General features: G+C 37.4%; 1 protein-coding gene across 2 annotated transcripts in view; it reads left to right on the forward strand.

Moving 5' to 3' along the window:
* Positions 1-25,203, forward strand: part of LOC114657874 (chromodomain Y-like protein 2) — a 361,796-nt gene that overhangs the window by 276,083 nt on the left and 60,510 nt on the right. For both annotated transcript variants that reach the window (XM_028809820.2, XM_051932120.1), the window contains exon 3: positions 262-479. In XM_028809820.2, coding sequence (XP_028665653.1) covers positions 262-479 — 218 coding nt within the window. The remainder of the gene's footprint in view (positions 1-261; positions 480-25,203) is intronic.

Below are 25,203 nucleotides of genomic sequence, written 5' to 3' on the forward strand. Positions count from 1 at the left end.
ACAATTTTAGGTCATTCATTTCATTTCAACTGATGAAATTGGAAGAAAAACTGGAAAACTTAGAGTTGTTATAAAATTTTTTTAGTGTTTGTGTGTGTGTGCGTGTGTGCATGTGTGCGTGTGTGTTTCATTACTAGTTAAGATAAATATTGTTTTAAAAAATTCCACAATTAAAAAATGCATTGTTGCAAAATAAAGAGAGTATCTTTTCAGAGGCATGAATTTGAGAATTTATTGTTGTTTTTCTTTTTTTTTATATAGGGCCTGCTCTGTCAAATGGTGGAATTAATTTGCACAGTTCAGTAAAAAGAAAACTAGTGGAAGATAAAGACTATGTGTTTGACAAAAGGCTAAGATACAATGTTCGACAAAATGAAGGGAACTGTCGATTCAGGGACATTGTGGTTAGGAAAGAAGACGGTTTCACACATATATTGCTATCAAGCCAAACATCTGACAACAATGCATTGACTCCAGAGGTAAGAATGCCTTTTTGTGGGTTTTAAACTGTTACTTGTGTGAATATTTTTAATTCATTATATATATAATGAGAGAGGGCAAATGTTTTATAAATTTGCATGGCTATATGCATTTTCTTCTGGGTTGTATGTCTGTGTGGTTTCCAAATTTCGTTTGCTAAGAAGAACAGTTCTGAAGAACTGTGTAACAGGAAATACAGAGAGCTACGCCAGGGTGCTAATCATCTCTATTGATGCATGGTTAACTACATTTGCATTAGCTAGTTTCTACTGCAGTTTGCAAATATGGCCTTTTTGAAGTTTGAAAATTTGAATCTTGCTACCTTACATTTGATTAATTTATATCCTTTAGCTAAAACCACATTTAACCATTCATCCATTTTCTAACAAGGTGGGAAAAAATTAATTTCTTGCATTTTTTGTATTCCTTTATTTCTGTTATGTAAGGGTTTGCTGTTATTACAAGATTTTACTACAATGGCAATGGCTTTCCAAAGACAACACATGCTAAAGATGTGAAGGAACAGAGAAGATCAGAGAGAGAACTGTTAGAAAGAGCAAAAGCCACGCTGGCAATTGGTATGATACTTTATAAACAATTGTGAGCAGACACAGGTCACTAGATTGTGGCAAGCAAAAATGAAGTATTGGAAGGGGGATCTCTGGGGACACCCTAATAAGATTAAGGTTGTTATATACTGGCAGGAATACAGCACTTTTCCCCAAGGAAAAAAGAGAGCAAAAAAGAATCCCAATTTGAGATTTGGAGAGTCTTGCTTTTTTAGGGCACCTATAACTTACCAAAAAGAAGCTCAAAAATGTAGTTGATCCAGGAGCCATTAAAGGCCACTGTAAGCTAGTGGCCCTAGATTTTCATAAGATTTCCCTACTTCTGTAAATGATTCTAAGGATGGCTTGAAAAATATACCTAGCTGCACCTTAAACGAGTTTATGGATTTTACCATAACAACTGGAAATTCTTCTCCTATTGCTGCTTCTGTTACATCCTGTCCTTTTCAGCAACCAGTGTACAGGGAAAGAGAATGAAATTGTCATTTACGTCACCAGATTCCACCTGTTCAATGAGATGGCGGATCCCCTGCCTTTTTAGCTCATCTTTAATGCTTGATGATCACACTCAGGATTGGAACACCTCTTACCCCAAGTATTGATGCCTCTTGCATAACCTTTTGAAACTGATTAGTTATTTGATTACATTCAGTGTTGGATCCATTAATGTGTGGTTTTTAAATCAAAATCCAATACACTGGAGCAGCCATTAAGCAAAATGCAATGTGTTTGCTTTGCTTTTAGTTATGACACATGATCTACAGACATGAAGTAAAATGCAGAATGATGTTGTATTGCATTTTAAGCTGACACAAAACTTTTGTGGTATAGCAATAAACAGTTGAATATTTGGTTGATATTTTTTCAATTATGACATGATAGAACCATATCAAAGTTAAATGCACCACATGCATGTACATTACATTGCAATGAAACTGGATTTTGTTTCACTTGCTACAAATAATCTATATATATAATTCACTAAGCCGGAAGACAAGTAGCCACCCCTGGAAAGCACGCCGGAAGGGGCATGGATTCACTAAGCCACCAACAAGACCATTGGATACGACGACAACTCGCAGAGCCACGCCCACCAACTCAGACGTGATGACTTGGAAAAAACGGCGTCATTTATGTTCGTCTGTCCTACAGTACACATGCACCTCTGAGCCACGTTGACTTTTCGGTTACGACGCACGACCGTGTGCACCATAGCAAACTGTTTTACACGCTACATACAGCAATTAGCACCCGCGACAAACATGCGTCTTCTTAGATGGTGCTGCAGGAACACGGAAGACGTTTCCCTGCCCACCAACACTCCGTTTTCCCCGGCCCGCGTCTACCCTTGCTCTCTAGGCATTCACACTGCCTGCTCATGTGCCCGGACACAAAAACTCATAGACCACCCAGTTAGTCCCTTTCGTCTGTGCTAGGAGTCCACATGCACCTCTGAGCCATGTTGACTTTTCATTATTCGTTTCGGTTACGACACCTGACCACACCCACCATCGAAAACCATGGGAAATGAACAAAGAAGCCCCGCCCAGAAACTCTACCCCTCCTCCAACTCGAACAGCTCATCAAACACATACTCGCTTTGGTCTGTGCTGCTGTCCAAATCCAGCACTGAGCCACGTTGACTGTTCTTTTGCCCTCCATGGCTACGGCTTCAAATGTATTTCATGGAAACAACACTTCTTTCAACGTTATAGAAATTCCTGCATCAGGTAACTGTTTGTTTCTATCAGTCGGGTTTTTTTGGAAAAATGTCATTGACGAAACTGTTGCTCTCAAACTTCGCAACATGGGTGTTGGCTTTGTTTGCCAACATTGGGATAATGTCGGCAAGGTGGTCACAAACTGCAACAACTCACCACACAAGGACGCCCTGTCTCTCGAGGCATTCACACTGCCGGAAGACAACCATGGGATACGCAGAAAATAGCAATGTCAGTCAATGCAGATCAGACACCCAGGCAAACAACACTGAATAATCAATAGCTGCAACTACTTTGCCCGCCCCCACTCCTCACCTGAGTCGGTTTCGTCTCTATTCAGCAGTGTTTCCCAAACTCGGTCCTGGTGAACCCCTGTGGCTTCAGGGTTTTGTTCCAACCAAATTCCTAATCATTAATGCCAGTGAAACTCATCCGGGATAAGTCGGTTTTTAAAACGCAGCCGTGTAGCAGATTAGTCTAGCAAGATGAAATAATCCGAGATGAATGCGCGCCCTCGCGCTGAGTGAAAAGCCAATATATATTGAGTCTAGAAAACATGATCAGCAAGTCTTTGATAGGCTGCAACAAAATGATGAAAGAACGGGCGCATTTTTTTCACACAAGCTGGGTGGATGGGTGTTAGTTAGTTAATTAGTTACTCTAAGGATTTCAAGATTTAATATACACAAGCGGTAACACTGTAAAAGCAGTCCAAACCAGAAGAGACGGCTGGCAAAAAGTGGCCGACAAATTAAACGCGTTTGCATTGTACTTACTGAAAGCAGCGTTACGGATTTTGCAAATGTTCATTTTTTTCCCTCTACTTAAAAAACATTAAAAAAGTGGTGTGATTATGCGGCGTATACTACGCCGCGAGTTGGTATGCAGCGTGTAAAACAGTTTGTTTGTCGCGGATAATTTGCCTTTTACTTTAAGACGAAGACAATTTCCTGTTAGATTTGCCTTTGCGATGACAATTAATAAGGCACAGGGCCAAACTTTCAAAAACATGGCTACCGGGTCATACGCTCGCACTGATTACGTCCCTGCACTTTGTACACCCACCCCCCGGTACTACCATGGTCGGGTGACTTGGTGGATTATATATATAGAAAAGCAGCCAAAACCGCAAACAACAATGAAAAGTCTACGTGACTCACAAGTGCATGTAGACTTTGCAAAGAGCAAAACGACTCAGGTGACGAGTTGGGGGGTGGGCACATGAAATGTTACTTTTCTTGGTGATTTATTACATTACCGATTTTTCAAATGTTCATTTTCTCCCTGTGCTTAAAAATCATTAAAAAAGCGGCCTGGCCGCGGGTTGGCTAGTCTTCCATATTTTCACACACAGATTTTTTTCCTAGAATGTTGCTATAATTAAAAATGAGTCTGATGATAACATTATGTATGATTAATGGATTTGGTGCATATGTATTGATAGAAACTTTGCTATCACCATTAAGTCACACAGTGGGGGTGTCTGCTTTTATATTAATACCTAATTTTGTAAATTGGTGAGAAAATGATTACTGTGTGCAATTTATTTGGAGAGCTTCTATGAATCTTCATTACAATTGTATGTATTCAACCAATGGCTGAGGCTAGCTAGTGAAGCACCTGACACCATCTCCAGGGTGACACAGAAAATATCTCCTTACTCCTTAAGTTTTATTTTGGGTGATTTTAACCAGTGTTCACTGAACAAAACATGCCATCATTTTTATCAGTATTTAACTTGACCAAATCATCTCAACGGAATTTTGTTATGGCAACATTAAGGGCATTTATAACTCTAAAGTCAAACTCCGATTAGGGTTATATCAGAACTGTGTCCACCTCCTTCCCACATATAAAGCAGTCTTAAAAAGAGAAGAGCACTTAATTTAGCACAATAAAGTCTGAGATGAGGAGTCTGTTGAGTGCCTGTGTAGCTGCTTTGAATGTACTAGTGAATGAATGTACAGTGACTAGTCGTGTTTAAAGCAGCCTGTACTGATATTTGACAATCTTACTGACACCATAAGCAGATATATATTATTTATGTGCAATACCATAATTCTGGTTATGTACTGTACATTTAAAAATATCCCAAGTGTGGACTACCAGATGATTAAAATAATTGTTTAACAGGAAAGAAAATGCCATTTCAACATGGAACTATAACTAATGTGAAATCAAGAAAGTAAATCTGAAGTACAACAGGATTGGGGAGGAACTACAAACTGACAACTTGGGTTCATTGTGGAATGGTATCAAAATCATGGCTGGCATTTGTGGTAAAATCAATGACTGATTTTCCGCCAGCTCTGATATTCAATGAATTTTGATAAGGCTTGAGACACAGGATTTTGCTTCATAAATTATCCAGCATAAGGACCAGTGCTAGGTTTCAGCCATTCTGTGACTGAAATGAAGCCATTGAGGTCTTCCAACAAGCTAAACTCAGAAAAACCTCTAGTCCAGGCAGAATTAGTCGTCATCTACTTTAGTTCCACTTATAACAGCTCTGCCCAACATTCTTTTACATATTTCAGATGTCTCTGAATTTAAAACAGGTGCCAAAACACTGGAAAAAAGCCAATGCTTTTCTAATAGCCAAAACATCTAATACAAAAGCCTTGAATGACTTTAGACCAGCAGTCCTAACTTCTCATGTCATTAAATCATTTGAAAACTTGATTATAAGAGAGCTGGAAAACAGAGCTCAGGTCTATCTGTAATCTTACAAGTTTACATACAGAAAAAAAAGAGTACAGCGGAGGACACCACCACTTTCCTTCTGCCTCTGCTGTACGAGTGCATTGAAAAATAAAAACACAAAAGATTGCTGTTTATTGACTTTTCATCTGTTTTTAATAAACTCCACCCTCTCGTTTTTTTGAGAGTTTCTGGTTGGATGGTAAGTTGGATATCGGGATTATGAACATTTAACAAATTGAACACAAAGAATGAGTGTTGATAGTTGCTTTTCAATAAGTTCCCTTCATCCACTGGATCACCTCAATATTGCTGTCTGTCTCCACCACCATTTACTCTCCATACAAATGACTGCAGCTTTTTCTTTAGCGCACACTGTATGTCCTTCTGAGCCTCTTTATCACGGGATTTGAATGCTTTCTTTTTCTCATTCAGGAGACCTTTTAGCTCTTTAGTAATTCAGGGCTGCTTGTTTTATAAAGCAATACACTTTCTTTGTGGGTATCACTATGTCAACACAGAAGTTAACATAGTCTGTGATGCAATGACAGAGCCCCTCAATATTGTCTTCATTTGACTTGTACATCATTTCCCAGTCTGTCATAGAGGCTTGTAGCTAGAAATAAGAACCTAAAGGAGCCAGTCGATTACATCTAAAGGCATATTTGACATTGGAATACAGTAGGTCCAGCTTATTATTTCCTCAAATGAAGCCAGTCACAAACTGATAGAAATTTGTCATTGTACCTTCCACAGTCAAATAGTTGAAGTCAACACATATTATAACGGCAGAGGCTGAGTGAGTCATCATTAAAGTATTGGTGACAGAATGAATACAGTGATCCCTCGCTATATCGCGCTTCGCCTTTCGCGGCTTCACTCTATCGCAGATTTTATATGTAAGCATATTTAAATATATATCGCGGATTTTTTGCTGGTTCGCGGATTTCTGAGGACAATGGGTCTTTTAATTTCTGGTACATGCTTCCTCAGTTGGTTTGCCCAGTTGATTTCATACAAGGGACGCTATTGGCAGATGGCTGAGAAGCTACCCAACGTACTTTTCTCTCTCTCTTGCGCTGACTTTCTCTGATCCTGACGTAGGGGGTGTGAGCAGGGGGGCTGTTCGCACACCTAGACGATACGGACGCTCGTCTAAAAATGCTGAAAGATTATCTTCACGTTGCTACCTTCTGTGTGCAGCTGCTTCGTGAAGCGACATGCTGCACGGTGCTTCGCATACTTAAAAGCTCGAAGGGCACGTATTGATTTTTGACTGTTTGTTTTTCTCTGGCTCTCTCTCTCTCTCTCTCTCTCTCTCTCTCTCTCTCTCTCTCTCTCTCTCTCTCTCTCTCTCTCTCTCTCTCCCTGCTCCTGACGGAGGGGGTGTGAGCTGCTGCCTTCAACAGCTTTGTACCGGCGGTGCTTCGTATACTTAAAAGCCAAACAGCCCTATTGATTTGTTTGCTTTCCTCTGTCTTTCTGACAGACTCTGCTCCTGACGCGCACTCTTTTGAAGAGGAAGATATGTTTGCATTCTTTTAATTGTGAGACAGAACTGTCATCTCTGTCTTGTCATGGAGCACAGTTTAAACTTTTGAAAAAGAGACAAATGTTTGTTTGCAGTGTTTGAATAACGTTCCTGTCTCTCTACAACCTCCTGTGTTTCTTTGCAAATCTGTGACCCAAGCATGACAATATAAAAATAACCATATAAACATATGGTTTCTACTTCGCGGATTTTCTTATTTCGCGGGTGGCTCTGGAACGCAACCCCCGCGATGGAGGAGGGATTAGTGTAGTTTACATTGTTAGGTCCCCATTTGCGAGGGGGAAGAATATAAAAATTAACAAGGATAATGTAATTTATCTCCCTGGGCAAATAATGTCGACAAATTCCGACAGCCAGAATTTCATTGTCTGAATTACTAACTGTAATTTTAACGGTAAATGTGTTCCCTTTTATACCATTCCTCATTCATGTAGATGACCAGTCCGCCTCCTGTTTTTTTTCCACACCACACTACGTCTTTGCCTGCTTGAATAAAATGAAATCCATCCAGCATTAAAACCTGACTTGAGGTATATCAGATTTAAGCCAGCTCTCCTTTAAGCACAAAATGCCAACTGTACTTGTATGCTCTATGACCCGCCATACAGTAAGTGCAGACAGTTCATCCATCTTATTTGACAGCGATGAAACATTTCCCATTACAATAGATAGTAGACCTGGTGCTTGCAATTGCAGTGCAAGTAGCTGATTATGGGAGTATTTAATACACCCCACTTTTTAGTTTTTATTTTTTTTTATTTTTATTAGTTTCACATCAATAGTGGCAAGAGCTACGGTTCAGTGATGAAATTCTGTGGACTTCTCTTAGTGTGTGTACTGCTTACAGAGTGAATATGCTGGGGATATTTGGTCTGTACAAATTGTTTGAAATCTTCTCTGCTTGTAGATGATCTTCTGCACATCTGGCACACCTTATTCTAATTTTGGAAATTTGAGGTAATGACAAATGCAAGGTTGTACTTTTCATTAATTACAAGAAGTAAGGCTAAACCAAATTAGATCGCAAAATGTAAACAAGTAAATAAAAGGTAAAACAAAAAACTACATTCCCACCCCTCAGCATCAGAAAAGTACTCATTCTCCCTATAACAGCTGGAGACTTTAATTGTGTTTTAAATCCAGACCTGGATAGGTCTCCTGCTACAGGGGTTACAACATCTAACACTGCAAAAACAATTAGTTTGTAATTGATCAAAACTTATCAGATCCTTAGAGATTTCTAAATCTAGCTCAAGAGCTTATTCCTTCTTCTCACCAGTACATTACTGTTACTCAAGAATTGATTATTTCTTTATAGATGACAATTTTTGGCCCACGATCAAATCTTGCAAGTACAACACTGTTGTTCTGTCCAACCATGGCCCTTTGATCATGGAGCTCAAATCATTATGCCCCACATACTTATCTCGCAGCTGCCGTCTTAACCCACTTTTGTTAGCTGACGAGAATTGTACAGAGTTTATATCCAGGCAAACTGATTGTTTTAGAGACAAATACATCCTTAGAGGTCTCCGCAGGAATACTCTGGGGAAACTCTGAAGGCATTTTTAAGAGGACAGATTATTTCATATCTCTCCCATAAAAATAAATCGGAAACCAAGAAGGCATGAGAGTTAGTCAGTGAAATTACCAGGATAGATCAAGAACATGCCAGGTTTCCAAATGAGGCACTTTATAGGAAAAGACAGGCTTTACATTCAGAACTCAACCACTTGACAACAAAAGAAATGGAACAACTCATTTTTAAATTGCTACATCATTAGTATGAACATGGAGAGAAGGCTAATAAGATCTTACCTCAGCAAATCCACAAGCATTAATTTTGCAATGCAATACCAGTAATTACCAACACAAACGTAGACAGAATCATTGACCATAAAAATGTAATGCACACATTAACCGACTACTATAAGTACCTATATTCTACTGTTTAAAGAAGACAAGACACAATCTAATGCATTTTTCGATGCATTACAGATACCACAGCTAGATATTCTCAGTGCAGAGGAATTGGATAAGCCTACTCACTTAACAGAGACTGAACTGGTAGCTAGCAAATCACCAAGAGAGACTGGTATGAGCAGGAATACTAAAATAGGGTGGACTGCACCTGAACAGCTGTTGAAAAATGGTGCACATCCTGACGTGATGGATTACTGGAAGTCCGCGGGTAACATAAATGTGGATTGGATGGTCAAAAGGGCTTGCGAAATAAAACCAGGGTCCAAATGCCAGAGGTCATCTTTTGACCAGGTCTTCAGGCTTTAATGTAGATCTGTGCTACTGATTTGTTTAACTGAGTAGTGGAAATACAGTACATGCTGTCCTTTGTGTATATAATAGGTGCTTAGTTTTTTATTTTTTTTTTCCAGCCTGTCCTTTTTAAAACAAAATCCCGTTTATTAAGTCTTTTTCAGTCGGAGACTCTCTTGCTCCTTCTACCTGGTTGCATGGTCTTGTACAATTCCCGACTTGGGGTGTCAGTAGACAACAGTATACTTGGCCGGGGTGTCACAAGCTCTACCAAACTTTCAATTTTATTACTGGGCAGGAAATATGCAAGCTATAAAAAAAATTGGACATTGGCACAAATAGATGAACACACACACTTGATCCGCAATAGAAGTAAAATCCTGCAGTACCTCTTTATACTCCTTGCTTTGTACTCCAGTAAATGCAAGTTATTGTCAATATACTAACAACCCGATTGTGCTTCATTCACTCAGTACAGTGATCCCTCGCTATATCGCGCTTCGCCTTTCGCGGCTTCACTCTATCGCGGATTTTATATGTAAGCATATTTAAATATATATCGCGGATTTTTTGCTGGTTCGCGGATTTCTGAGGACAATGGGTCTTTTAATTTCTGGTACATGCTTCCTCAGTTGGTTTGCCCAGTTGATTTTATACAAGGGACGCTATTGGCAGATGGCTGTGAAGCTACCCAACTTACTTTCTCTCTCTCTCTCTTGCGCTGACTTTCTCTGATCCTGACGTAGGGGGTGTGAGCAGGGGGGCTGTTCGCACACCTAGACGATACGGACGCTCGTCTAAAAATGCTGAAAGATTATCTTCACGTTGCTACCTTCTGTGTGCAGCTGCTTCGTGAAGCGACATGCTGCACGGTGCTTCGCATACTTAAAAGCTCAAAGGGCACGTATTGATTTTTGACTTTGTTTTTCTCTGTCTCTCTCTGTCTCTCTCTCTCTCTCTCTCTCCCTGCTCCTGACGGAGGGGGTGTGAGCTGCCGCCTTCAACAGCTTTGTACCGGCGGTGCCTCGCATACTTAAAAGCCAAACAGCCCTATTGATTTGTTTGCTTTCCTCTCTGTTTCCTTTGAAGAGGAAGATATGTTTGCATTCTTTTAATTATGAGACAGAACTGTCATCTCTGTCTTGTCATGGAGCACAGTTTAAACTTTTGAAAAAGAGACAAATGTTTGTTTGCAGTGTTTGAATAACGTTCATGTCTCTCTACAACCTCCTGTGTTTCTGCGCAAATCTGTGACCCAAGCATGACAATATAACAATAACCATATAAACATATGGTTTCTACTTCGCGGATTTTCTTATTTCGCGGGTGGCTCTGGAACGCAACCCCCGCGATGGAGGAGGGATTACTGTATATGCCTCCAATGTAGGAAGTACTTAAAGACAGAGAAGCTTTTATCTGTGGCACCTCTGCACGATAACCAACTTTTCCCACCCTCTCAAACTCACACAATTTTTATTCTTTGGAAAACATATGGGATTAAATCACTTAGAGATTTGTACATAGATAATGTCTTTGCATCCTATGAACAATTACACTCCAAATGTAACTTCCCACCAACACAATTTTTCCGCTATTTCCAAATTAGAAACTTTGCTAAACAAAATCTGCTCAATTTTACCCACCTCCCACCTACTTTTATTCTGAAAGAAATACTGATTAGTCTTGAGGACAGCCTTTGTATAATATATAAAACCATTTCAAAGTCCCTTCCTTTTATAGATCCTAGAGTATAGTGGGAAAATGATCTCTTGCTCAACATTTCGGAAAGGTAGTAGAAGGCAGCCATGCACAGATTTCACTCTAACTCCATACTCGCAAAGCATACAGTTATTCAATTTAAAATCTTTTATCAAGCTCATCTGCCATAATTGGGCAAGATCCAACCTGCGAACATTGCAATCGAGCTCAAGCCTCATTGGGCCATGTTTTGTGTGTACACCAAACATCATTTGGACCAAAATCTTTAAATGCCTTTCAGACAGCCTTTGTGTCACAGTCACTCCTAATTCATTACCAGCTGTGTTTGGTGTACTCCCAGATGGGCAGAAAGTGGAGAAGGACAAACAAACTGTAATTGCCTTTACTTCACTATTAGCATATAATTATCTTGCTCAACTGGAAGAATCCTAGCCCACCTCTTTTAAGTCAGTGGGTGACTGATGTTATATACTGTTTGGAATGGGAAAAAAATCAAATTCTCACTTAGAGGATCTGTTCAAAGCCTTTTTAAAACCTGGTAGGGTCTAATTAATTACATTTTAGAATAAGCATTTAAATATGGGGAAAAGGATTCTTTCCCTTTTTTTCTACTGCTAAAGTTTTACTCTGGCTGTTGGCTTTCCTCTCTTTCTAATGGGTGAGGGTTGAATTGAATTTAGTTTTGTCAAGTTTGACTTGCTTGTATGGAATGTTACTTGCTTTTAATAAATTCAATAAAATAGGAAACAAATACTCTCCCTTTTCACCTCCAGTGAGCCTTCCACTCAAACTGTTTTACTTGTATATTTGTGACAGGGGGACATTTTAAACCCTCTTCAAGGGTCACTTGCAAGATAGAAATCCTCTTCTTTGGCTACAGGAGCACCAAGCTAGTACATCTACTGGGATTTTTGTGACCCTAAATAGCTAATTGCATCAGTTTTTAAAGAGCTAGGTGTCTTAAGCAGCTTTGATATATTCTCCCTTAAAAGGGCAGACCATATGAACCTTACACACTAAGGGTATTTAAAATCAAAAAGATAATCTGTATATATTTTACTATATAATTGAAAAGTCATTCATAAAGATAACACTCACAGACTAATCTGTGAAAATACCAAAAGATTTACTTAAATGCAAATCTTTAGTTAAACCAATTAATCAGAATTAATCTAAAAATGTTAAAAAAAAAAAGTCTGCAAATAATTAAATAACCAAACAAAAATAATACTTATTCAATAGCAGAAACTGCTACAAGTATAAGGTTAATTATTAGGCATGTGTGCCTCACTCTAGTTTAATCAAAATGAAGAAAGCTTGTGATAGTCAGTTCAGCCAAAGTTTAGTTTGGTGGTGTGCTGGGGAGGCAGCATAAAGAAGGGGGACGCCTCATGCCTGGACAAACTGGTGAGGAAGGCAGGCTCTATTGTAGGCACAGAGCTGGACAGTTTGACATCTGTGGCGGAGCAACGGGCGTTGAGCAGGCTCCTGTCAATCATGGAGAATCCACTGCATCCACTGAATAGTATCATCTCCAGACAGAGGAGCAGCTTCAGCGACAGATTGCTGTCACTGTCCTGTTCCAGTGACAGACTGAGGAGATTGTTCCTTCCCCACACTATGTGACTCTTCAATTCCACCTGGGGGTATAAATGTTAACAGTATACAAGATTATTGTCTATTATACCTGCCTTGCACTCTCCACCTTGCATTTTTTAAATTGCACTGTGTTTTTATCACTCTTTAATTAATATTGTTTTTATCAGTATGCTGCTGCTGGAGTATGTGAATTTCCCCTTGGGGATTAATAAAGTTTATCTATCTATCTATCTATCTGTCTGTCTGTCTGTCTGTCTGTCTGTCTGTCTGTCTGTCTGATGCTTCAAATCATTTAACAGCATTAAAAATTCAGAATAGGGACAATTTTCAGTTTTTGAATACAGCCAGCTTAATGATCTAAGAGTAGTCTATTTGTCAACATTAAAACGTTGTGCCAAACGCATACACAATACATCATGTTACTAAACAAACAAAATAATTTTTTTTAACAGGACTAACTTGATACAACACGTCACAGTGCATAGACATACACATATTGATTAGGCACAGCTCAGTGAAAACTGTAAGTAAACTTGTCACCACTGTCCAAGTTGTCACTAAACATAACTCAGATTGTATTGCCATGATCAGTAAGTATTAAAGGTAGACTCTTTAGTTTGTGAGTCTAGTTTCTGTCTATTTTTTCCATAACTTTTTGACTTTGATATTGACTTTATTTTACATACTACTTCCAGCTTGTCTAGTTCATTTGTTTTGATTGCTTACTTCTTAGATCTTTGTGAATCGATCCGTGCTCTATCCAGACTGCTCTTCTTAATTTGTCTATTAAGTCATCCATCTCACTCTAGTAAAAATACAAACTTTTTTGGTCCAGTTTCATGGAAAAATCAAAACAATTCTGAAGGCCTGATTCAATGTCATTGCCATCAGTGCTTAAATAGAAATTTCTTCTTTCTTCCTAAATTGAAATATTCTACATTAATTTCAGCCATTTTCATGATCTTAAGGTCTTTAGAGAGTTTAGGTCTTTAGAGAGTCATGGGGCTTACGGCTGCGCTGCCTTTCCCCACACTAGATAGCTGGCTCATCCTTCCTCTCCTCCTGATTTTTATTTTAATGGCACTCATTCTGTTCTTTCTTTTCTGTTCTGTTCTGTGGAGCATACCTATGGAGATTGAGTTGGCCAAGTAATTTATTTAAAAATTGTCCTCCTTTTTCTGAGCCGTGGACCCACTGTACCACTTAGCGTGTGAGTACACATTTCTATGGACTTTATCACAAATCTTCCTTCATCCCTGGAGTACACCAATATTATAATAGTTGTTGACATGTTCTTGAAGGCTACTTATTTAGTGCCATTGAAGGAAATACTACTGTTTCTTAATTCACAAATATCTGTATTTCAGAAATATTAGACACTGTGGTTTTTCCTTTTTTATTTTGTCCGAGCATGCCCCTCAATTTGTGACTTGTGTTTTGCCAAGTTTTTGTGTAGTGATTGGGATTGAATTAAATTTGACTCCTAGATGCCATTTTGAGGTGAATGAACAAATGGAAAGGGTAAGAGCTTTAAAATCTTCTGCATTGCAATATAATAGACTTACAGTCTAACTGAATGGAGATCCTTCCACAAGCAGATAATATCCATCCATCCATCCATTTTCCAACCCGCTGAATCCGAACACAGGGTCACGGGGGTCTGCCGGAGCCAATCCCAGCCAACACAGGGCACAAGGCAGGGAACCAATCCTGGGCAGGGTGCCAACCCACCGCAGGACACACACAAACACACCCACACACCAAGCACACACTAGGGCCAATTTAGAATCGCCAATCCACCTAACCTGCATGTCTTTGGACTGTGGGAGGAAACCGGAGCGCCCGGAGGAAACCCACGCAGACACGGGGAGAACATGCAAACTCCACACAGGGAGGACCCGGGAAGTGAACCCGGGTCCCCAGGTCTCCCAACTGCGAGGCAGCAGCGCTACCCACTGCGCCACCGTGCCGCCAGCAGATAATATATTTTAGGAATATTCTAATTCCTGATGCTCCATAGTACAGTGATCCCTCATTATATCACGCTTCGACTTTCATGGCTTCACTCTATCGCGGATTTTATATGTAAGCATATCTAAATATATATCACAGATTTTTTGCTAGTTCACGGATTTCTGCGGACAATGGGTCTTTTAATTTATGGTACATGCTTCCTCAGTTGGTTTGCCCAGTGGATTTCATACAAAGGACGCTATTGGCGGATGGCTGAGAAGCTACCCAATCAGAGCACGTATTATGTATTAAATAAAACTCCTCAATGATATATGATATGCTTCCCGTTCGATGCTCTGCATACTTAAAAGCCCAAATAGCACCTATTGATTTTTGATTGTTTACTTTTCTCTCTCTCTCTGACATTCTCTGCTCCTGACGGAGAGGGTGTGAGCAGAGGAGCTGTTCGCACACTGGCCTAGAGAGTTACGGACGCTCCTCTAAAAAATGCTGAAAGACTACCTTCACATTGCTCCCTTTCTTACGGCTGCTTTGTCGGGCAGTGCTTCGCATACTTAAAAGCCAAACAGCACCTATTGATTTTTGATTGTTTGCTTTTCTCTTTCTGTCTCTCTCTCTCTCTCTCTCTCTGACATTATCTGCTCCTGACGCGCACTCCTTTGAAGAGGAAGATATGTTTGCATTCTTTTAATTGTGAGACAGAACTGTCATCTCTGTCTTGTCATGGAGCACAGATTAAACTTTTGAAAAAGAGACAAATGTTTGTTTGCAGTGTTTAAAAGTCCCTGTCTCTACAAGGGTGTTATTTCATGTCTAGAGGGCTCTAATAATGTTAAAAAACGTATTTAGGTCGTATACAGGTTTTCTATGCTCTGTGAAAATATTCAATTTATAAATAAAGAATCCTACTTTGAGGAAATTCATTTTAGTGCTGGGCGGTATACCGGTTCATACCGAAAACCGTTTTTATTTTTTTTATGATATGGATTTTTCTTATACCGCAACACCGGTTTAAATTGCCTAAACAACGTTCGGAACATGGCGCAGCGGGAAACTGTTCGAGTGGGGACCTTTTTCACTGCTACACCGGTAAACACAGATTTGTTGCACTAGGGCTCTTTTTCACTGCTACACCACTAAATAGTGGGCGGTAGCATAGGCATGCCGCGCGGTGAAAATGGACAGAGAGCATTCCGAAACTGAACTAAAAGTTGAACATAATGAACAGAAGAACTTTTGCCGAAAAAAAGGAGTCACGTCCGTCGCCTGGAGGTACTTTAGTTTTAAAAGGTCAGATGTGTAAATACTGTTTCTATACTACTGGATAATACTGCAAGCCAAGTTGTACTTGTTTTTGTACTTGCTAGTGTATGTTTTGCTTGTATTCATTCTGCGATGTGCTATCGACTCGTTCAGAGATGGGCGCAACTCTGAATGGATGGCATAATTAAACATGTCTAACGAAGATATTTTTAAAGTTCTGAACACTCCGTCGGCTAAGTTAATAACTAGTTTTAATTTCACAAAGACGTTTATCATGTGGTGATTGGTAATGTGGAGAAACAAAAAGGAAAGATAGGAACTGGGGTTTTGGTAGAGAGCAGGAATATCATGAAGTGAATAGATTCTGTGCGGTGATTGCTGCAGGCGTCTGCTCTTAGTGCGGAGGAAGTCAGTTTAAGAAGCATAGTGATTAACGACTGGGTCGGGGAACACTTAACACAAAGTATTTGATGTGCTGCATTTTTAATTTGGTGAATACTGTGTAATGCACCTGGGCTTGAAGCTTTGAAGTAATGGTGCAACTATCAGTAATACTATTATGTATTTTATTGTTATTATTTATTAGTTTAAATATTATGCAGTTTAATGATGGTATAATTGTTTAAAAATCACTTTAACGTGTCAGTGGACAGAGATTGTTAACATTAACAGAAAGTGTAGTTGGTTTACAAAAAATATTTACTATTTATTCCTTTTGTAAGACGTGTTCAGTGCAATCCAACTTTTGACAAACACCTCTGGATATTTTACTAAGTCTAAATGCCTCTTTGGATGGTTGAAAATATGTTGTCAAAATCATAGTTTAAGCTTTTGCAAAATTTGTTCAATTAAAGGTTCTATATTTTGACTGCATCTGTCATGCAATGTGCTTCCTTCTCTTTAGTGCCACCCCCTTGAAAACTATCACTTTATGGGGCCATGCAAACCTTGATTAATACTTGTGTGCACATTAAAATGTCTTTTTGTACGATGTACAACTCTCATAACAGTCTAATAGGTTATTCTTAGCCATTCTACTGCAGTAATTGCAGTGGAAAATGTGGTTAACATCCACTCATGCATGGGGAAAAAAATACCGTCTAATACCGTGAAACCGGCAGAATTTAGAAAAATACCGTGATATAGAATTTTGGTCATACCGCCCACCTCTAATTCATTTATTCATTTATCGCGGTAGAGTCTGGAACTGATTAACCGCGATAAACGAGGGCCGACTGTACTCTGCTTTTGAGTGGTTTTTTTGGTTGCAAGCATTCTGTTTTGCCAGTCTCTTCTTATTCTGATTCAGTTTCATATGTCACAAATTGCTTAAATAATTCAAAACAATTTGGACAAGAGTAAGCCAGACCCTTAAAGTGTGTTTCTGTGAAAATATTTATGGAACATTTCAAAATTCTCAAACAGATTGAACCTCTGACGTATAAATTAACTCTGTCACCACATTACTGAGTTCATCTGTCATGTCAGGATTCTTGCCTGTTTTCTCTATTTTTATTTTTCACCAATTCCTGGTTCTCCTCCTTTCATAGGGTAAAGTGAGTCAGAATATGGGGACCAAAACATTTAATGATTAAATGATTGCTATAAGAGAAGCTTGGAGAGAGGTTATGGTAAGATAGTTACTAATGAAAGGTGCTATATAAATAAAATGTATTATTATTTTATAATTATTATTAATTGTTTCCTTTATTATTATAAGAACCAAAGATTGGGAGTGGGTGGCATACTCTGTTCTCTTGATGGCAGAGTAGTGTACTCCTTGTCTGACAGTACTGAGAGCCGAGAGTTATCATGCGGGTAAGTTTTTTGCTAGATTAAATATTTGAATGTATAAATTATGGTAACATCTACAAGTTTATGTGAAATTGTTAACAGAAAAAAACAATCAAAGTTATACCACTGTGTAATATATATGCTTTCATTCCAATTAATTTTGTACCCAGAAAACCTTTGGTAATCATTTTTTATAAAATGCATTTAAGGGGTTCATTTAGGTCAGTGCTACAGAGTAGCATATCTGCATATGAGGAGACTATTTGCTATGAGTTTCTTTTCAGAATTCCCATGAATCTTTAAAGTAGCATATACTGTACAGATAGGGAGCCTTTCAGTTTCAACTGTAAAAAAGAGTTGTAGAAAAGGGTATAATTGTATTTTACCACAACCTAGAGCAATTTATGTTATTTATATAAAATGAAGCTTCAGGACAACAATATTAGGTTTTATGTAGGATATTATTTTTGGGCCAAATACAAACCCATTCAGTGTACAAAATATTTATTCAATAAAAAAGTATTAGTTCAGCTAGTGCTTTTGCCAAGACCTTTGAGTCACTGTTTAAAAGAGAAAGGAGTGTGTTTTTATTTGTTTGTTTGAGAAAAACAGAAATAGAAGTAATATGTTAGAGAAAATTTGGAACCACTTCATGGTTCTGCCGCTCACGTATGGGGAAGCGGATGTACAATTTAAACAGATTGTTATTTTCATGGGAATTGTTACATATGCATAATAGACCTAACAATTTTACATTACAGCGAGTAATTAACCATAGTAAAACATAATAAATTGAAAGAAAATTATGTTTCATGTTGTGTTAGAGATATTGGTTGCGTTATATGTTATCGTTCTGTTTGGCTTTCAGATTAACACTATTTACTTTTTAAACTTACACTTTTACTATAAAACTTAAGTAAAAACTATTTTTTTAATTAAATTTTTGTCAGTATCGCATTGAATTTTGATTCTGTGTTTGGACTTACATCATGACAACACAAAGTATAACTGCCTTTGAGTGAATATTGTTTCTTTCTCTCTAATAAGTAAACCGACTTTTTCAAATGTTTGTCCCTGTGATTTGTTGATTGTCATAGCAAAAGTTATTCTAACAGGAAACTGTAAACGTTTTAATTCAAATGGCATATCAAGATCTCCTTTGGTGTCTAATAGTATCCGCAGAAGATGTACTACATTACCTTTTTTGTCGCCTGTTAAAATTTTACATGTCAGAATTGTTCGACCAATTTTGAATACAACAAATCTTGTCCTATTGCATAGCCCATCACTCAGACATAATGTACGTAATAACATTACGATACATCCTTCTTTCAACAGTAATTTAGCTGGTGGAAGACCGAACGGTGTTAACAGTTGTAGATATTCTATGGGATATTGTAAGTTGATGTTTTCATCTTCCGCAACATCACCACCAACTGTTTCAGCATAGTCTATTGATACGTATTTAACCAATTTGCCATGTAACCGATTGACAATTTTCGCTGTAATTCGTTGACTTCATCGTTTCTCTGTGCTAGGATTGCCCGTGTACTCATTTCTTCTGCTGATAACCCTTTAGGGTGAAATTCTTCAGTAAGATTTGGACATAATAAATCTTCTTTTATTGGGAGCTTAATGTGAGGAAAACTTAAAAATTTATAAGAGCTGAGCAGGAACTGTGTCTGACAAAAGCATTCACACAAATGAGAGGTGCGAGGGCCGTTAACCGTAAATGGTTGAGAGGGGGGAGGGACTTGAACAAACCTCTTGGCAATAGGCCTGTCTTGTGATACTTGAAAAAATATTTTGGAAATAGTCTCACCTCGTCTCAAGATTTTCTTTTATAATAAGATGATGCATGTTTTTAATTCAGCCGGTTATCTGGCAGAATCATATGTCCACTTTTCGTTAGTTGTGACACTGTCAGAAAGTGTTAAAAGGCTGCTCTGATTGTCAGACCTGCTGAGGAAACTTGATCTAAATTTGATTTTATTGATTGTAAAAAATGCAATGCTTAAATATATTTCTTAAATAGCTATACCATTCTGGATTGTGAATTCCTGCAATGAGACTGGAAACTTATTAGCAAAATCTGTTTATTTTTTTTATTTTTTTTTATTTCTAGGCAAGAAAAAAATCAAGGCAACAGAACAGTACTAAATCTACAGAATAATGATATAGTATGATGCAACACGAAGCTGAGCAAATATAATAGTAATAGTCACAAAGTTATTTTGTGAAAAATGTTTTGATATGCAAGGGTTGTACCAAATGTAATATGCATATTGCCGTTAAAAAAAATGTCATTGTTGAAATGCAGATGCTTATATAGGTGCTATTATTGTCAGGTGAGGGGTAAAGCACTTTAGAGTTGGGAATACATACTGTATATCATTAGTCTAATCTACATTGGTTGCCCTTCAATTACCTCTACCAGAAGCAACAAATGGGGGAAAAAATTATATGCTAATAAGAGAATCAACAATTTGGATAAATTTATCTGCATATGCAGTAGTGTATAGCTGTTTAAACACATGTGATACAGAATTCTGTTCTGCATCCAGCAGGGGGCTCCCTCAGATTTCAGTTCCTTTAAAGAATCATTTTCAGTTAATAAGCAGTACATTTTTTCTTTCCCACCCCATGGCACAATAAGGAGTACAAGTTGTATAACTAAAATGAAGAGCAACGATTAGCTAGAATTCTGTTTAAAGCTAATCACTTCCAATTAAAAAAAAAACAGTTTTGAGAAAAAAAAATCCCTTAATTTCTATTTCTTTTCTCCAACTTAATTTTCCTGAGTGTAGTGAAGAAAAAGCAAGGCAAATGAGCAGTTGTAAAGTTGTCATCTTCTTTATTTCAGGGTAGATGGGTTTACCCTTCACAAGTTAGCCTTGCTTCTCTTTTCTTTAGAGATGGACTATATTTTCATACAGTTAGCCTATGTTTTTTTCCTTAGTTACACAATTTCACTTCACTAATGAATCAAACATTGCCACAGTTTATATATAATTATTATATTCACTTTTCCGAACCTCAGGGATTTCAAACATCACTATTATAACCTTGATTGTAAGAGAAATGCATTGTAACTCTTACCTTAGCAACAAAACAGTGCATCAAATACCACAAAAAAGGCCATGCTTACAGGCCATAGCAACACTGTCATCATGTTCACAGACAATAGCATTGCACAAATTATTCAGTGCAACATACTGTAAGTAGGTTCGTCACATTTTTAGAACGGTGATAAAAATGTGTTAAAAGAAAATGGGATTTTACTAGAGAAGTTAAAAAAATATAAAGTTATAATTGACATTTAGTATTGTCTTACTTATTTTTTTATTGGATTTTAATATTAAAGTGTTTATTACAGTTGGCACCAACCACACATAATGCATTCTACTCAGCTGTTGGAGTAGTCTATGGAAGATTACTTGTGCCAAAATCAAATGCAATTCACTGTGCTAACTGCTTTGCAGTGCAATGTACTGTATATGCATGTGGTGCATTTAATTTTTGTGTAATTTTATCACACAAATTTTTGATTGCTTTTCACTATGGAAAAAGTTTTCATGTCAGTTTAAAATGCAGTACAAAAGCATATTTCATTTTAAATCATGTGCTTAGATTGCGTGTCATAACTAAAAGAAAAGCAAACATAATGTATTTCACTTAGCGTGTAGTGTGACTGAATTGTATTTCAATTAAAGACCACACATTGGTCATTTGATTACATTAGGTTTTGAAATAATTCATCAGTGTCAAAAGGTGGGGCATGGGGTAGCAACAGTTGGAGTAAGAGTCTTTCAACTTCTTAACATTTCTGTGTTCTGGTGGCATGCATAACTTTCATTAATGTGGAGTGATTTACCAAAAAGGTTGAGAAGTATGTTTTCGGTCTTGCTTGAAAAAGTTTACTCTTATGTTGTCTAAACAATGTGTTATACTTGCCTTATATCATATTGCTCCATTCTTTTTGTAATATTCCTCACCAATATATCAAAAAGTTTAGCAATATCTGGTACTATCATCCCCATCTGCAGGTATGTACAAACCATATTTAGGGGAATATTGGTGTACAGATGTCCAGATTTATGATCTACATAATCATATGCTGCACTTATTTGGGATGTGAGCATTCTAAGGATGTTACTATAGCAATTGAAAATTCTCCTGTTGTTGCTTTTATTAAACTGGTCCTTTCCAGCAACCAGGTGACATGGAAGAGAATTAAATAATCATTTGCATTGCCAGGTTCTGCCTGTTAAATGAAATAGTGAATTCCTTGCCTTATCAACATCCTGTTCACAATCTTCAGTGCAGGCTGAACACACTTGTGATTGAAATGCCTCTTGCCCCAACTGTTGAGACTTCTTCCCCACGTTTTGACGCCGATTGGACATTTGATTACAATCAGCTTTGGCATGATTGTTGCATGGTCTTGAATTGAAAAGCGATACACTCAGAATTGAACAGCTGTTGATCATTTGGTTGATATGATTTTAATTATAACACAATAAAGCTGTGCCAAAATGAAATGTACCATTGCAATGTAGTTAACATGTTAGATTGCCTTTAATTTTGGCATGAACAATCTTCCATAGTAATCTACATTTTTGGTCAGGCTCAGGTGTCTCAAAAATTAGCTTACCTTTGTCATTTATTTGGAACTACAGATAGCACTTCATAAGTAAGTATACTAGACACATGCACATGCTCATTATCTGCTTTCTGTCTAAGCACAGAAAGTTAATATATTGTATTTTTTTCAACAGCGTACTTCCTGGGAAATGTATTACACCTTTTGGAAGTGTACTCCCGGTGTGTGAATGAAAAGTTTGTTTAATGTGATATTATGTAATCTAGAATAGAACCTTTTCTGTCTTTTGTTGCAATTTTTTAATCAAATATTTGTTTTACTGGTATAAACACCACAGGGTATGAACAATTAACTGTTTTAAACAGCATGTTCACAGCTGCTAATTTAATTTTGAGTGTTATGTTAAATACTACCAAAAACCATGCTAATTTGTTATTTAAACTTTAGCATACCCATCATACTCTATTGTTTCTGCACTCTTGGGGGAAAAAAATCATTTTGATCACTGTGTCCCACCCCCATATCTACAACAGAGTTTTTTTGTGAAATCTTCCAGTCTATGTATACAGCATGTATTGCTTTGAGAATTGGATTGCCTTATGTTTCTTAAGAGTATTACATTCAAGGAGACATAATGCAACAAAGCTATTAGGGCTTACTTTTATTCTCTGTTCAGCCTGTGTCGCTGATTTAAGTGCTTGTGATTGTGGCTGTGCTATTTTTGTTCTAGTGCAGTAATAATCTTCCAGTTTTAAAAAAAAAAAAAAAAAAAGGAATTGTTCTTCACACCTGGGCAATTTTGTTGCTTGAAGAGTTTATGTACTTGAGAAGTTAATGGAATTGGCTCAAAACACTCTCTTTATGCAATTTATTCTTGGCAGTGTTAATTATGCTATTGAGAACTCAGTGGTCAGTTTATTAAGTACACCTGTCTAACAGGGATTTGATCTACATTTACACACAGAACAGCCTGAATTCATTCATAATTTACTTGTAATAGTCAGTAAACCCTTAAGCTATCATCTTCCTTTGCTCTAGCTAAAAAAATATAAATTGAAATGAACAGATGATCATTATTTGAAAAAGTACTGCTGATATTTTGGAATGAAAAGTAAATAGATAATGTGTTTACAACCACTGCATTTTACTATACAATACAATCTCTTATGAGATTGTACCTAATTGCAATATGCCATTGTGACGTTCCTTTGAGTTAATAAGGTTAATAAAGCTATTGTAATAATCATAACCTGCATGTGTTTTGTAGAACAAACCATGTATATATGTCATCTCATTTTCTAACCCACTTAATCCAGGGTAGGGGTTTGGGGGTTTGATTGGGGTGCCTAGAGCCTATCCCAGCAAGCATAGGATGCAAGGCAGGAACAAACCCTGGATAGGGCACCAGTCCATCACATTAGAAAGAACAGATAATCACCAAACCAGTACTGACATGCATGGGACACCTTGCGTTTTATTGTTCACGATGAATTCTGATTGGAGCAGGTTGCAACATTACAGGAATCCAACAAAAAAAAAAAAAAACACACACAAATAAAAAGACTTGTAAGTCTTCCATATAGAAAGACTTATATACCCCAGTTTATATGCTTATCCCTAGAATATTTAATTTAACAAAATTCAAAAAGACAAAAATAAACTTCAAACAAAAAAGGACATAAACCTTTGGAAGTAAATAGAAGATGAAAAGACAATAACAAAGATCAGGTACAATTATTTCCTTTCTCCTAAACCTACCAGAAAAGTTAAAATTGGTAGAACTAATCTCAAAAAATTAATAATTTTACATCTAATTTTTTATAAAATTACATAAGCTCAAGACTTATTTTGCTGTGCACTCCAGAAGATATTCCATTCATAGTTTACACTTTGCTTTCCTAATATTGTACTCACCTTTGCCCTTTAGTCAAATACTGAAAGATAAGCATTCAAACTAAGCACCATACCGTGTTGTGATTAATACAAAGACAAAAATAAACAGTAATTATTTCTGCTTAGGGGTGATCCGATCAGAATTTTTAAGGCTGATACCAATCACTAATTTCATGTTACTTGTTCAGCCGATTTAGATACTAATTTCTTTTTTTTTCCTTTATCCCTTTAAAAATGTTTTAAACTAAGTATTTTTATAATTAAACTATAGACCACAGGTGTTAACTGTTCATTTCTAATTATCAAAATGAATTTGTATAGGCTTATTGTTCAGTGACCATAAAAATACTAAAATAAATACAATTTCCTTAAAATGCATACTTTAATAAAATATGTACAAAAATATGTATCTTTAATACATATTGCATTAAAAATAAGCTTCTCATTAATTACAAGCTGTCATATTATTTTATTTTATCTATAACTAGCCGTCCCCCATGGCTCTGCCCTTGTAGTAGTGAAACAGGATAGTGAGGAGGGCCCTACCCAGCTCCCTACTCCTGACGTCACGCATCCCACTCCCCTCGGCCCACAGACTCTGTCTCGGATTAGCGCAAATATATCACTCCTGCAAGTGAACTATGATTCTTAGCATGATGAGAAAAGTCACAAAATCAACCAGAATGTTCAAGCAAATTATTATTATCTAAATCCGTTAAGTAGTACTCTCGTTCACTAGCTAAGCGGAGGTAAGGAATGGCCTGAGGCTGGCGTGTGAGTGAGGAGGGCTCTGCCCAACTCCCCTTGGCCCACTGTGTGTCTTTCAGATTCGTGCAAATAAATTGGTACCGCAAGCGAACCATGATACATAGAGCAAAGAGAGAAGTCGTAAAATCAACCAGAAAGAAAATTATAGAAAAAAAATCCGTTAAGTAATTTTCTTGTGAAAAGCAGACAGACAGACAGACAGATGTTGGTTTTTTTATATGCAGAGATGTACCTATCTGAAGCAAGCCTTAATTAAAAAAGTAGTTTTCACCATTTCTCTTACGACAAAAAAAA

This window comes from Erpetoichthys calabaricus, chromosome 9 (genome assembly GCF_900747795.2).
Source record: "Erpetoichthys calabaricus chromosome 9, fErpCal1.3, whole genome shotgun sequence".
In the NCBI taxonomy this organism is placed as follows: domain Eukaryota; kingdom Metazoa; phylum Chordata; class Cladistia; order Polypteriformes; family Polypteridae; genus Erpetoichthys; species Erpetoichthys calabaricus.